Raw genomic sequence first — 13785 nt, forward strand, 5'->3', positions numbered from 1 at the left:
AGTATTAGAAGAATGGGACAAAATTCCTCAGGAATGGATCAATGGGCTTATTGAGCAGCAGGACTTCTGGGTACACGACTTAATTAAGCGATGTGGCTGGTCTACAGCTAATTAATTAATAAAATTCATGATTCTGATGCCCTGAACGCACGGACTTTTGTCCCCATGTTCGTTAATAAAGGAGTGGAGAGTGACTTGCGTGGCAGCGGATCCTCGCGAAATGTTACCCCTGCATGGCCGTGAGCCTCAGGAAAAGAGCAGGGTATCTGTTACAGATTACCGCGGTGAGCTCAACTTCAAACGAATCTCCCATTGTTTCGGTGCCGGGCTCGTGATTTTTGAGCAGAGCAGAACGATCTTGTTAGCTGCTGTTTTCGTCCCGCGAAGATAATTTTACACCTTCTCAGAGTTAAAATGCTTCAGAAAGGTTATGTCTTAAATGCGCGAAAAGTGCCACGGACAGCACCAAAAACAGCACGCCGTCCAATTCTCATCCCAACTTTGGGATATTCCCGACACCAGACGTTTCGAAGATCTCGACTCAACCAACCATGTGGACCGTTTGATCCACGAGCTGATCGTTGCGCAAGAATAAACACCGCACACATCAGCGAAACTCCTCGGCTACAATGTGCCCTCAGAAAGTTTGATGTGCGCGATAGATGTGTCGCTTCGTGAATTTATTGCCTGCATGCGGATCTTACGTGGCGTTTTACTGAGACGATCAGTCTGATATCTGTGCATTCAATTCTTTTTTTATCTTCCAAACGTGCAGACCAGAAGTTCGACCCCGACTGGGACAGCATATCAAACTCAGCAAAGACGTTCCATCGACGAGCTTGACGTGTATTGGCCTTGGCGGAAAGTGTGGGGAAATTGAGGCAAAGACAGTACTGAGCCGAGATGGCTGGGAGGATGCGAATCTCTATAAGAGGAACCAGAGTTTCTTCTCCAAAACACCATCTGGAAATCACCCCATTATCTTCTCATACTTCAATCATTACATTCTTGAACTTCGGCCGGTCCGTTTTATCTTATCCTTTCTAAATCCGTACTTCAAACATTTTTTGCGCATCTTCAATCTTCAACCGCCAACATGCAACTCACCAACCTCTTCTTCACTCTCCTCCTCTCCACCGCCGTTGTCGCCAAGGGCAACAAGACTACCAAGGCAGTCACAGACAAGAGTCTTTGCAAAGAGATGGCCAGTCTCGAGAAAACTGTTGCTCTCGCCGCCAACACCACCAAATTGGATGAAAAGACCAAGGGGAACGCTACTAAGGCTGCCGAAATCCAATCCAAGGCCTCAGACGCTGCTACCACTCTAGCCACTATGCAATCAAATACGACATTGGTCAGCACCTGTGCTGTTATCTCTGCTGCCGAAGACACTGAGGATGATTGCGACACCATGACCACCTTGGCCAAGCTCGTCTCACTCGCCGCAAACACCACCAAGGTCGACGAGAAGACGAAGGGAAATGCTACGAAGGCTGCTGAACTTCAAACCAAGGCGTCTGCTGCCGCGACTAAGCTTGCCACTCTTCAATCGAACACCACACTTGTCGATGCCTGCTCCTCAATCAAGTCAGCTAAGGAAGCTTCCAAGTCTGGTATGTATTCAAAACTCTGACATCAAGACTCGATGCTAACAACAAATAGATACCAAAGCAGCCAAAGCCGCCGCAAGCTCGTCTGCAGCTTCAGCAGCTTCCGCTTCAAGCACAGCGAAGAGCGGAGCCGGCATGGTGACTGCCCAGACTGGTGTTCTATCTACAATCATCATCGTTGCTGCGGGCATGATGATGTTGTAAGTAAAACAAGATATGAACAGGTTGTGAAGGCTTGGAATAATGGGAAAAAGGGGGGGGAAATGGGGTCGAGTTTGACCGGTACTCCTAGAACTAGAGTACGAAACTTTATGTACTAGACAGGAGAGCTTTGGCGAATGAACTCGGTGCTGCATCTACTTTAACTTGGAGTGATCTTGACCCTTAGTAGTGCCTGTTTTCGAGCAAGTGCTCTTCACTTGTCAGCTTGGCCTTAGACTCTCTAAACCTTGGAGTTCGAGTGGGGGCCTTTTCATTCAGAATTGAAATAATAGAAGGAGGTTGGAATAACTTCAAGTTTTCGAAGGTATTTGCAGAGTTACTAGAGAAACCCTGCTGACGAAGACTCCTTCAGGAATTAACAACTAACCTTATTGGTTATCCAGCCGAAAGCTGATCGTGATTTACGTCAAAATTCTACAGCAATTAGTAACTGCTTTCAGACATCATAATTTGGAAACTTGAAATCCCAGCAGCAACTAATCCGACGCAGCCTGCATTCCACTAGACCACATCACGAATCACAAGCTCCAGCAGCTTTTCAATCACCTAGTCACGTGGGCATACACCTTCATCTAGCTCCAATGTCCAGAATTTCAACGATCAACACACCAGATGGTCTCTCCTGGCTTGTTCGCCAATCCGGATCTCCTTCGAGCCCACATTTAGTCCTAATTCCCTCCGGCGAGGGCGATAGCTTCGTCTTTGAGACCCTTCTATCGCTGCTCTCCCCACACTTCCACATCACAACTGGGGCGAAAAGTGAATGTGGAGATGACTGACTTGCATTAAGAGGTGTTCGATCTGCCTTAAGGCAGATCGTGCTGACTAATCTAAGACTAGGGCTAGGACTAGTTATGCTACAACAACCTTTGATATGCCCGGCTTTTCCCAAACCACTGGCCCTACGGCCCTAATTGCTCTCTCCCTCCGCAAGATTGCCACTCAAATCACAGAACTTATGGCCTATCTACGCATCCCAGCTGCTGCATTCTGGGGCTGTTCTTCGGGAGGTCTTGCTGCACTTGCAATCTTGAAATTTTACCCTGAGAGAGTGAGGAATATTGTTATCCACGAAGTGCCGTTCGGCGCGCCCGACTTTGTGTACGCACTGAAGGAGCAGAGTGATGAGGCTGTTGTGAGTTCTTGCAGGGTGCTTTTCAGAGACGCGATGGTCGGTGATCCCGAGGCATGGGATGCGCTTGGGGAGGAGTATCATGAGAGACTCGGTAGCCTCTCTATCTCTGATAGGAACGAAGGAAATACTAACACCAAGTAGAAAAGAACTACGTCACCTGGATCCGACACTACGCCGGAGTCCTCGAAAACGAAAATTGGGAAGCAGTTGTGAAAGACAACACAAAAAGAATCTCATGGAGTGTAGGTGGTCAGTCACATATGGCGTTCTTCTTCGAAAATGTAGTCCTTGCTTCGAAATGTGGGATCGATGTGCAGCTTTTAGACTGCAAGCATTTCCCTCAAGTCACTCTCCCTGATAAACTGGCACAATGGATCAAGAGTTGTTGCGAGAAAGCAGAAGCGAATTGTTGTTTCAATGAAACTTGGGATTGATTTCTGGAAGTCTTCGGGAGAAGTATTCATGAGGGACATATACTCAGAACTACAAATAAGGAAAATTACAGTCTGAAGAATAGTTCGTATGCCTATCGTTTTATTTGAGCTCGGGAGGAGAAACTCTAATGTGTACACAAATGTCCCGAGTGACCGCATGTAGCGTCATCCCTTGGTGCCAGGTACCAGTTGTACTAGCAGAATGTATAACACTAGACCGCTCAAACTACTGAAAATGCCGCTACGCATGGCTCTCTATCTATACAATTCTAACGATGCCTTCTTTGGCGCCCTGGAAGAAGTCACTCGCCTCGATATCATTATACTCATTCAATACGGGTACTTCCCACGTCCCAATCCTTTCATGATAAGGACCAGTCTTCGATTTCACCAACATCAAACCTTTGTACCTCATGTATCTCCTCTTCCTCGACTTGCCCCGTTCTTTGGCAACCAATAGCAGGAGTAATTCGTCTTCTACCTCGAATGGCATGGGATCAAAGTCTGGGCATGTCCATACGGGTGTACCGTCAGGAAACAGTGGACAGATCATGCTTGACTTGGCACGCTTTGTACCTTTGTTATATACTAGGGGATGCTCACGGAATTTTGCTTTGATGAGAGGCCCGCTCAGGGTAATGTGACCGGAACGCACACTTCCAAATGGATTTCCCGACTTAGGAATGGCTTTTACGTCAAGCACCTCCGCATAGACGCCTGCCAAATCCTCTTTGTGTACCGCGTTCACGATTTGGTAGGCTGGACCTAACTCACCATAATTGGGGTTGTCTGCGTGGATTTCATGAGGATAAGTAATACGTGAAGCCCACGACCACTAAATTGTATTGTGTTAGTGACGTTGGATAGGAATAAACAAAAGGAATAAGAACCTGGACTTGGGATTGCAAGGTGGTTGGATCTGGCTTACTGATGGAGCAATGTAGTCCTTGGGAGGCTGAATGATTGGGCTGTGGCGGTCCCAAAGTAAGTTTTGTGGCAAGTCATTCTTCCAGAGTCCAGCAATATACTGTCCTGCACCATGCTTCTGCATCTGACTTGCCAATCCAGAGATAGCCAAAAGGACCTCCTCCCCGCAAGTGAAAGTACGACCTGAGTACTGACTGAGCATGTACCACCAGAATTTGTAGAACTCGTCGCACATTGGCTGTCTCAGCAATTTGTTGTACCATGCCTTCTTGTGCAACGCAGACTTCATACGACCAGGACGGTCAAGTTCCATGCACTCACAGCCTACCAGACTGTTGCACTCCCAGATCAGTTCTCCCTCTGTAAAATGTATCATACGAGAAGACAGTAGCTGCTCTTGTAATGCCCAAGGCCGTGACCAAACCCCGTATTTGGTCGAACGAGACACGCCACAGTAAAGACCGTGTGGGTTTCGAAGAAGACGGGCCGAAACTTGGGTGATGGAACCGTCAATGTTTTCGACGTCAGCAAACTGGTAACCACGGAGAGGATCGTAAACTGTAGGCAACAATCCAACCTCATCGCTGCCATTTTTCACATGATGAGATCTATAAGCGCCAAGGACAAAAACGGCATTTTTGTAGACAGATGCCAGGTCACGAATGTCGTTCGAAAGATTATGCTCGTCGTCTTGAACCATACATAGAGAATCGGTCCACAAATAGCGTAAACCCAGATTTCGAACAACCTGGACAGCATCTTGAAAAACTGGAGGCAAGCCATGGAAAGGAATATCGACGACATGGCGCCGTAGGCTCTCTCTTGTGGTAGTTGGAGCTCTCCACCAGTTTCTGTAGCAGTAACTGAGGACCACATAAGGCTTACGCACTCCAAGCGAGCCGCATAAGCGTAGGGAGGTCGAACCTTCTGGCCCTACATCGATAATCAAAGGAGGCAAAGGTTGTAAGTCATAGCCACAGAGTGGGTGGTTTACCAAGCAAGCAACAAGCCACTTGAAAACTAGTCTGGTGTAACTTTTCTTCCTACATTCCATCACATCTCGACCCACTCCAAAAACGGGTTCCCAGCCGAGAGTTGGGCGGTCTGGGGATGCGTAAAGCTCGACTTTGATCGATTGACGATTCCAAGGAAAGAAAGGCACCCAGGAGACTTGTTTTTCCAGCCCGGGTACTTCTGGGTGATGCCTCAAGGTTATGATAGAGTCCTGGAAGTGAACTTGAGTGTGAACTAAGTCTGGTCCAATTCTGTCCCGCTCTAGGTCACGGGAGTTAGCATTTACTATCTTTCTATGGTCATTTCAGGAGAAGGATAAGACAATGTCTCTGGAAAGGAAATGGAGAACGGAGCTTCTTCAATACCTACGTATTATCTTGAAAATGCCTAGAAGTCGAAGAGTGCAACGCTCACACCCCCTCTTGGCACAAACTGCAAGAAACACAATGGACCACCAACTTCTTCGCTTGGCTGGCGTGCAAATTTCGCATGACAGTATTTTTAAGTCTTGATAGGGGCTGAGATGTTTGCTCGCCCATCCCGAAAAGGGGACATCAGCTTGCGGCGCCGCTCGGGGATCGATGATCGGTACGATGTCCGAGGATCTCGAGGAGTCGGAGTACTCGGAAGGTGAAGCAAACGATGGGAGAGGTTTGACATATGTCTTTGGTGTAAAGACAGTCCTCTCGAACTGGCCTTCCATGTTGCCGGTCCGGGTCGATTCACCTTTTGGGGCAGCTGTGGACCGGGGAAAGGCAGGCCGTGTGCACTTGGAAACTAGACTTGAGCTATTGTGTCGCAAAGTCGAAGAGTTGCAGACTCGATGAATAAGAATACGCGCTGCAAAGATAACTGATAAAGCAAACAGTGATCGGGAAAGACAAGAACTGATTGCTTGATGACACTCGTCCTATTCTCCATAACAAGCGGAAGTCGCGATCTGGTTTATCAGGACCGTTGGCAAGTGCGGAGAGAGTGACCAGAGAAAGACAGAATCAATGAAGGACGAAGTTATGCGCTTGCAACAGAATATATATACGGATATATAAAAATATGTACTGTACTTACAACATTTTCGGTCTAACGGTCTCAGCGATGGGTGAAGCTGAATTGGAAGATTTTTTTATACGGAGAGGTGATCTCGGCAGTGAACAGAAATCCCCGGTGACATCACCTCACCTCATCTTGACAGCCAAAATATTGCGAAAGTCTCCATTGCTCTCCTCAGACACAACAACTTTTTCTCCACGCCCAAATGTCTGCAGAAAATACCAAGATGTCTCAAGCAACAAGAGACATCCTGATGAAGGTCCGAAAAATGGTACCTCCCATGCTGGAGAAATTCCACAAAGGTACAGAGATTACCCCACCACGCAATGTTACAGCTTCACTACTGACCACACTCAGGACAAATGGGTAGGATAGCAGTTATAGGTGGAAGTGAAGATTACACTGGAGCTCCATACTTCTCTGCTATGGCCAGCGCTCGCCTGGGTGCAGATATGGTATGCTGCTCGGTATTTCAATTCGCCTTCACTAACCAGATTCTCCAGAGTCATGTCATCTGCGAGCCTCAAGCTGCACAAGTCATTAAAACCTATTCTCCAAATCTGATGGTTCATCCCTTGATGCGACAAACGACCCATGCGAGCTCGGGCGAATCTTCAGATGCAATTGCGAAGACCGTCATCGATATGCTACCCCGCCTCCACGTACTGGTAATAGGTCCTGGGCTCGGACGGGACCAACTGATGCAGGATACGTGTGCGAAAGTTATTGAAGCTGCAAAGAAAAACAAAATGCCATTTGTGTTGGACGCAGATGGTTTGAATCTGGCACAAACGAGACCGGAATTAGTACAGGGCTACAAGGAGTGTATATTGACGCCGAATGTGGTGGAATTCGGGAGGCTGTGTAAGAGTAAAGGGATTGACACCTCAGGGTTGGATGATGGGAAGGCTGCAGAGAAGCTATCGAACGCTTTTGGGGGCGTGACGATTATCCAGAAGGGTGCAAAGGATTATATTTCGAATGGAGATAAGACGCTGGTCTCTGACATTGAAGGTGGTCTGAAGAGAAGTGGCGGGCAAGGAGATACACTGACTGGAAGTCTGGGTACATTTTTGTGCTGGAGAAAGGCATATCTGGATAAACTGTGGGATCACGAAGGAGATTTGGATTCGGCTGAACTTCTGGCTCTGGCAGCATTCGGAGGTAGCTCCGTCACGCGGGTGAGTGTTCCTTCTTCGTCTTTCCCAAGGTGCTGACAGACATTAGGAATGCTCGAGATTGGCATTTGCAAAGAAGGGAAGAAGTTTGCAGGCGAGTGATTTGACCGAGGAGGTCTTCATTGCTTTTACAAATCTTTTTGAAAGCCCAGCACCAAAGCTGTGAGCAAGAAGGGCCCTCCCATCACCACAATAGCCACCCCACATGTTACTTACCTCTCAGTCACCGTCCAAGTATCCGCCATACCAACCAAGATTCGATGCCTGTGAAGTGCTCACACCATTCAGGACAATTCATACTTGTTCCAATGTCTGGCTTTGAAGGGTAGACTCAAGATTAGACGATATTATCGACCAAAACAAACATCGAACCACCAAAGATGTCCAATACGATGTAGGACCATGACAGCTTTGGGATGTCTAGACAATTATGGCACAATCAACTAGAACTGAATCTGCATTCATGTGCTTTACAAATAGTTGCAGATACAAGGAGTACTTGGGCACCTACCAACTGGAGAGGTCTGGTGCAATCAATGGAATCATGACTTTGGTCTTCGAATAAACTACATAGATGCCAAAGACTTGAAGCAGGATGTTGATCTCTCTAGTCTCTCAGCTCTCACGTGCATCAACAGTGTAGCAAAGTTTTCATCATTCAAATCCAGTTTCTTTATATACCTCTTCAAGGGACCATTGCGTTCTGCTCAGGCTAATTAAGGCGAGAGAATCATGGCCCGGTCTCTATTCTCAAATATGCCGAGCTTCAGCAAGGAACGCGTATGTCCACGCCATAACACCGCAGCACTTCTCCATCCTCCAAAGTTTTCTTCTTTCTCCTGTCTCTCTTCTAATTCCTCCCTATCTGTTGCTTTACTCTGCTCTCCATTTCTGCCCACTCCTCGTTACCTTTCATGCTCATCCCATCTTCATACCTAGGTACCATTCCTCAGTCTCCAAAAACTCATGGCCACGGATCGCACATGATCGGCCAATTGACCTGCTGTACCAACGCCATGTAACGTGCTCTTGGCGGTCAGGATAGTGAAGTACCCCGCAACCGGCGTTCTTCGCTGAACTTCGGCCGGACAATCTCCATCAATCACAGATCAGTGCCTGACAAGCAGCGATCCTTGGTGCAGCGGTATCTGCCCTGCCTTGCCCTGCCTTGCTCTCATCACCCGCGGCGCTGACAGGAAAAAAACGTCACAATCGCATTCATGTGTCCGGTCTCTGAGTAGATCTTGTCCCTGGATTCCGACGCTATGGGCAAGACCGGGGAACACCTTCTGGCGAGATGCCTACTCTGACTCGTTCTCCGAGGGTGGACGATGCTAGCAAGGTGGGATTTAAAAAAAAAAAAAAGATAACAAACGCGACGTGAGGAGTTCATGTCATCTGTCGCGTGCTTTCTTTAAATACTCCCCTCTCCCTCAGACTCGAGCGGTCTAGCAGCGCTGTCTGAAGTCACCGTCTCTTCTCGTACCGTCATGTTCTCACTCACCAGAGCCATTCAATTGGCTTCGTTGCTGGCCATTCCGGCAGCAGCTCATACTAAGTCCTACGTCTCAACTCTGTCGAACTATTCCCAGAGTCTCTTCACGGAGTCGATGTCGTGGATGGATGGGTATTATGATCCTTCTGCAGGATATCTCTTCGATGAGAGCTCTGCTACAGCATTAAGACACGAGACAAGAAGTTCGGCTTGGTACGCGATTGGCCTGCTGGCACGAAATGAAGGCAAAGATGTTGAATACGCCATGGACATCATCACGAATGTGATTAATGGACAGTTCAAGGACCCGGCAGATCAATGGTAGGTCCTCAAGGATTCGTTGAGTGTCGGATACTGACAAAATCTAGGTATGGTGATTACCAGCAAGAGCCAGAAGAACCAACAGTGGGAACCTCATACTATCCTGAGAAGCTGTACAATTCCTGGGATCCTAACTGGCGTGGCTTTATTTCCACGGCGTTCATCGTTGGTTTGGAGGAATTTGGACATCTGATTACACCTTCCGTTACCAATCTCCTGCTTGAATCTCTATACAACGCAACCAAGGGAGATGAATACCGGGTCGGTGGCGTAGACGGGGACAATTTATACCCCGCTTACACCAATCCTGTTAGTTTTCTGTCTACACACATTGACTTCTTACTTACCTCAGCAGTCACTGATGCGAGCCTTCACTGCCGGATGGACAGGCAGAAAGCTGCATGATTCAAACATGACTACTGCAGGCGAGAATTACGCAACTGCTGTCTTGAAACTCTTCAATCGTGCCAACACGTTATCTGAATTTAACAGCGGCACTTATACCGGAGTTTCGCTGTTCGCTCTCAGCCTGTGGTCAAAATACCTACCCGAGGATTCCATCATGAAACAAAATGGACCAAGAATGATGCAGTACACATGGGAGGCAGTTTCTCAACTGTGGCATCCACAATTGAAGAACATCGCAGGACCTTGGGATCGATCCTATGGATTTGACATGAACAGATACCTCAGCCTGATGGCACTTCATTTGTGGAATGTCATCGGAAAAGACAAATCTTCCATTATTCCCAAGGTAAGAGCTCTTCGTGAGAGTGCTAGCCATTACTGACGATTCGCAGACTCCGGCACTGTCTCATATCGCCGATTTTGCTTACGGTCCCCTCTTTGCCATTCTTGGCGAATTCCAAAATTCGATGATACCCTCAGACGTCGTCACGAAGCTCAGCAATTTTTCTGGCGAGCACACCTTCACTTCATCAGCGTTCTCGCCACCTTTCGACATCTATCCTCGCAACATTACAGCTTGGCTTGCACCTAATATTAGCATCGGCGCTGAAACATTTAATGAGACTGTGATTGGTGGTCCCGCCACGAACCCTGATACATTCAATCCAGCCGTGATTCAGTGGGATACTGGAAATGGCGTTGGGTGGTGCAATGTGAGTGCCATCTAAATGTTCAAGATTTTCTTATTAACGGTTATCTAGCTGTTCGCTACTGAGTCCTATGTTACAGCGGTCGCCAGCGCTAATACTTTGAATCTCACCTACCCCCTCGGAGACGCGAATTCAATATTTTCTTTTATCGTATCGCCCTTTAAAGCGAAGAAGGATGTCACAAGCTGGGAAGATGTTCAAGGTCTCTCTGTCCATGTATCTGGTAATGTCAATATGTCGTATACCGTTGGCTTCGCTGGATCATATGGTGGTGCTTATACAGTCATCAAGTGAGTCTTCTGCAATGACTTATTGAGTACAGTACTAATATAGGTTGTAGCGATTTTGAATTTTGGAACTTCACTTACACGATGCCCGCCAATTTCACCGGCATTCCAGCGATAACTTTGGAGCTGGAGCTAAATTGATGACAAAACGGTGTTACGACCTCACGACGACATGGCTTGGACAGAGCAGAGCATTGGAAAGTTAGAAAGCTTGGAAAATAGTAATGTATTCATTTAATTTCTGAGCAGCTTTGAACCAAATCTATCCAAGGACCATTCCTAAATCCTCTTGTAAACGTTGTGGTTGTTGCAAGATACCCTGAACTACAGAGTTGCACTGTGGCACGTGTCAGGATGTTCTGTATGACCCTCTTCGTGCGTGAGCGCACATGCCTACGGATTCCAAGCGAGACGTATACGAGTGGGGCTCGCCCAAGCAGGGTAGGCAAGTACAAGAGTTTTCACGTGAGGATACCGTGACTCTGTTTCTCGCAAGGGAAAGTCTTGGAGGGTTGCAAAGCAGCCATTATGTAAAATAGTTTATATGGAGTGATTGGAAATTTTGCAGTCAAACAATTTCAGATACAACATGTACTTTCGAAACAAATTAACACTTGTAATTCGGTGTTATTATTATATATTAGCCTATGTCGATCGTATTCCTACGCGCTTAAAACTTTTCCTTAAATAGAATTTCATGTTTCGATAAATTTCTCGACTTCTCTATTCATCCTTCTTTTTCAAATCATTGTACCACTTTTTTTCCACGCTAGATTCTTTGATTAAGGCTACACCAGGAGATAAATCGACTGACACCGAAAATGCCCAAGGCAGACCGAGTGAAATCGCATACCCGACTGGCTTGAAAATCTTCTTGATCGTTTTCGCACTCTCTCTTGCAGTATTCTGCGTAGCCTTGGACAACACGATCATAGCAACAGCGATTCCACGCATTACTGATGAGTTCCACGCACTCCAGAACATAGGCTGGTATGGGTCTGCCTACTTATTGACAACCTGTGCTTTCCAACTCTTCTACGGAAAACTATATTCGTGTTTTCCTATCAAAATGATATTCCTCATGGCACTGTCCATCTTCGAGCTTGGATCTGTCGTTTGCGCCACATCCCCTAGTTCTCTTGCACTGATCACCGGAGTAAGTTTCAATGTTGCACTTCTATCTCTGACTTATTAACCATGCCATTAAAATACAGAGAGCGATTGCTGGTTTTGGATGTGCCGGAGTGTTCACTGGTGGCTTGATCATTGTTGCTCATTCAGCTCCCGTCCATAAACGACCAGTGTATCAGGGCATTTGTGGTGCAATATATGGCCTGGCATCTGTCGTGGGTCCTTTAATCGGAGGAGTATTCACAGACAAACTCACATGGCGTTGGTCTGTGGCCCTTTCGTGACATACATTCTACCTTCACTGATATTCTGGGCAGGTGCTTTTATATCAATCTCCCTCTTGGTGCAGTGAGCGCACTCATTGTCATCTTCTTCCTAACACTTCACTCGGAATCACCGTCCAATTATAAAGATCTGGGATTCCTGGATATAATATGGCGACTGGATCCAATCGGCACGTTACTGTTTGTTCCTAGCATCATTTGTGGCCTTCTTGCCCTTCAATGGGGTGGCACATCCTATGCCTGGGACGATGGGAGAATAATTGGTTTATTCGTCCTTGGTGCTCTTCTTCTCACTGCTTTTGTGGCAGTTCAGCTGTGGCTGGGTGAAAATGCCACCGTCCCCTCTCGAATTCTCTTTCAGCGCACGATTGGATTTGGTTCTGTTTTTGGTTTTCTTTTAGGAGGTTCCTTCTTCCTCCTCCTGTACTTCCTCCCAGTCTGGTTTCAGGCGATAAAAGGTGTAGACGCTCTGCATTCCGGCATCGACAGCATTCCGTTAGTTCTATCAATGTCCTTTGGAATCATGGTCTCTGGTGGGCTTGTCTCAAAGTTTGGCTTTTACATGCCTTATGTTTGCGCTAGTTTTGTGGTCACTTCCATTGCAACAGGACTCCTTACAACACTTACACCAAGCAGCAGCTCCGCAGAGTGGATTGGATACCAAGTCCTACTTGGTTTCGGCTGCGGCCTTGCTTTCCAATTACCGCAGATCGCAGCCCAAGCAGTCCTCCCACTCAAAGACGCTGCACAAGGAGTTTCTATCATATTCTTTGCGCAGACTCTAGGTGGAGCTCTTTTCGTCAGTATTGGCAATACCGTTTTGGACAACAAATTGGTTCAGTATATTAGGATGATCCACATGCCGACAGTGGATCCTAGCGTGATAGTCAAGCTGGGTGCAATTGAGCTGAGAAGCTATGTCCCAGCACAGTACGTTGAACAAGTGGTGGAGGCATATAATCATGCTTTGGCCGATACCTTTCGGATTTCTTTGATTCTCGCAACTCTGGCTGCAGTGGGACTGGCTGGTATGGAGTGGAAGAGTGTACATTCTCATGTTGAAGGAGAAGCTAGTGATGTTTCAGCGACTTAAGATGGAGTCCAAATGGAGAGGAAGAGGAGCAGATATGGTTCAAGATTCAGATCATGGTTTTTCTGTATAATAATAGATATTCAGTACTTCCTGTTTTGGTATGATTTCCATCGCCCAACATTTGTTTATTCCTGTATATTGCATTCTTTTCATTTTCTGAATTTCATCTCAAACTACCCCATGACCGACTTTCTCACTCTCACGTTCATTTCTTGCCGATCGCTTTCACTGACCATCGACACAAGCTTTGACGTCTTTCCTGGACCCCAACATCTGAAGACATGGGCACTATTCAAGACAGCAACTTTTTCTTCCCACGGACTTCCTACAAGACGTGTTTCAGTTGAACTGTGATTTGACAGAGATAACGATGTAAGCATTCACAGGCTCAGACATCTTGTCACACCGTAGGTATGAATCAATTCGTCTGATAATTCACGGGTGGTAAGTAGATTCTGCTTGTATCCATCTCTCTGGATTCAGCCT

At 46.9% G+C, this 13785-nt stretch overlaps 6 protein-coding genes across 6 annotated transcripts; 5 read left to right on the plus strand and 1 right to left on the minus strand.

The window, feature by feature from the left end:
• Positions 1–1096: 1096 nt before the first annotated feature.
• Positions 1097–1814, plus strand: LY89DRAFT_599783 (uncharacterized protein; the record flags this gene model as incomplete). Its single annotated transcript, XM_018210119.1, has 2 exons — positions 1097–1613; positions 1663–1814. 2 exons carry the CDS (start codon positions 1097–1099, stop codon positions 1812–1814), a joined length of 669 nt encoding a protein of 222 aa, XP_018062749.1.
• A 452-nt stretch (positions 1815–2266) lies between these two features.
• Positions 2267–3531, plus strand: LY89DRAFT_329919 (alpha/beta-hydrolase). Its single transcript, XM_018206779.1, has 2 exons — positions 2267–3058; positions 3109–3531. The coding sequence occupies exons 1-2, from the start codon at positions 2707–2709 to the stop codon at positions 3399–3401; spliced, it is 645 nt and encodes a 214-aa protein (XP_018062750.1). The 5' UTR covers positions 2267–2706; the 3' UTR covers positions 3402–3531.
• LY89DRAFT_788806 (uncharacterized protein) lies at positions 3474–6045 on the minus strand (the record flags this gene model as incomplete). The annotated part of the gene is made up of 3 exons (XM_018223194.1): positions 3474–4236; positions 4330–5603; positions 5712–6045. 3 exons carry the CDS (start codon positions 6043–6045, stop codon positions 3661–3663), a joined length of 2184 nt encoding a protein of 727 aa, XP_018062751.1. The 3' UTR covers positions 3474–3660.
• Positions 6046–6513: 468 nt separating this feature from the next.
• On the plus strand, positions 6514–8213 carry LY89DRAFT_690887 (Ribokinase-like protein). Its single transcript, XM_018216189.1, has 4 exons — positions 6514–6694; positions 6750–6847; positions 6896–7573; positions 7620–8213. The coding sequence occupies exons 1-4, from the start codon at positions 6598–6600 to the stop codon at positions 7734–7736; spliced, it is 990 nt and encodes a 329-aa protein (XP_018062752.1). The 5' UTR covers positions 6514–6597; the 3' UTR covers positions 7737–8213.
• An 847-nt stretch (positions 8214–9060) lies between these two features.
• Positions 9061–10932, plus strand: LY89DRAFT_741766 (uncharacterized protein; the record flags this gene model as incomplete). The annotated part of the gene is made up of 6 exons (XM_018220750.1): positions 9061–9386; positions 9434–9695; positions 9742–10140; positions 10187–10507; positions 10556–10794; positions 10845–10932. The coding sequence occupies 6 exons, from the start codon at positions 9061–9063 to the stop codon at positions 10930–10932; spliced, it is 1635 nt and encodes a 544-aa protein (XP_018062753.1).
• A 448-nt stretch (positions 10933–11380) lies between these two features.
• On the plus strand, positions 11381–13328 carry LY89DRAFT_711515 (putative efflux pump antibiotic resistance protein; the record flags this gene model as incomplete). Its single annotated transcript, XM_018217908.1, has 4 exons — positions 11381–11447; positions 11622–11947; positions 12006–12187; positions 12240–13328. 4 exons carry the CDS (start codon positions 11381–11383, stop codon positions 13297–13299), a joined length of 1635 nt encoding a protein of 544 aa, XP_018062754.1. The 3' UTR covers positions 13300–13328.
• Positions 13329–13785: the final 457 nt, after the last annotated feature.

The sequence above is a fragment of the Mollisia scopiformis genome (assembly GCF_001500285.1).
Source record: "Mollisia scopiformis unplaced genomic scaffold LY89scaffold_32, whole genome shotgun sequence".
NCBI lineage: Eukaryota > Fungi > Ascomycota > Leotiomycetes > Helotiales > Mollisiaceae > Mollisia > Mollisia scopiformis.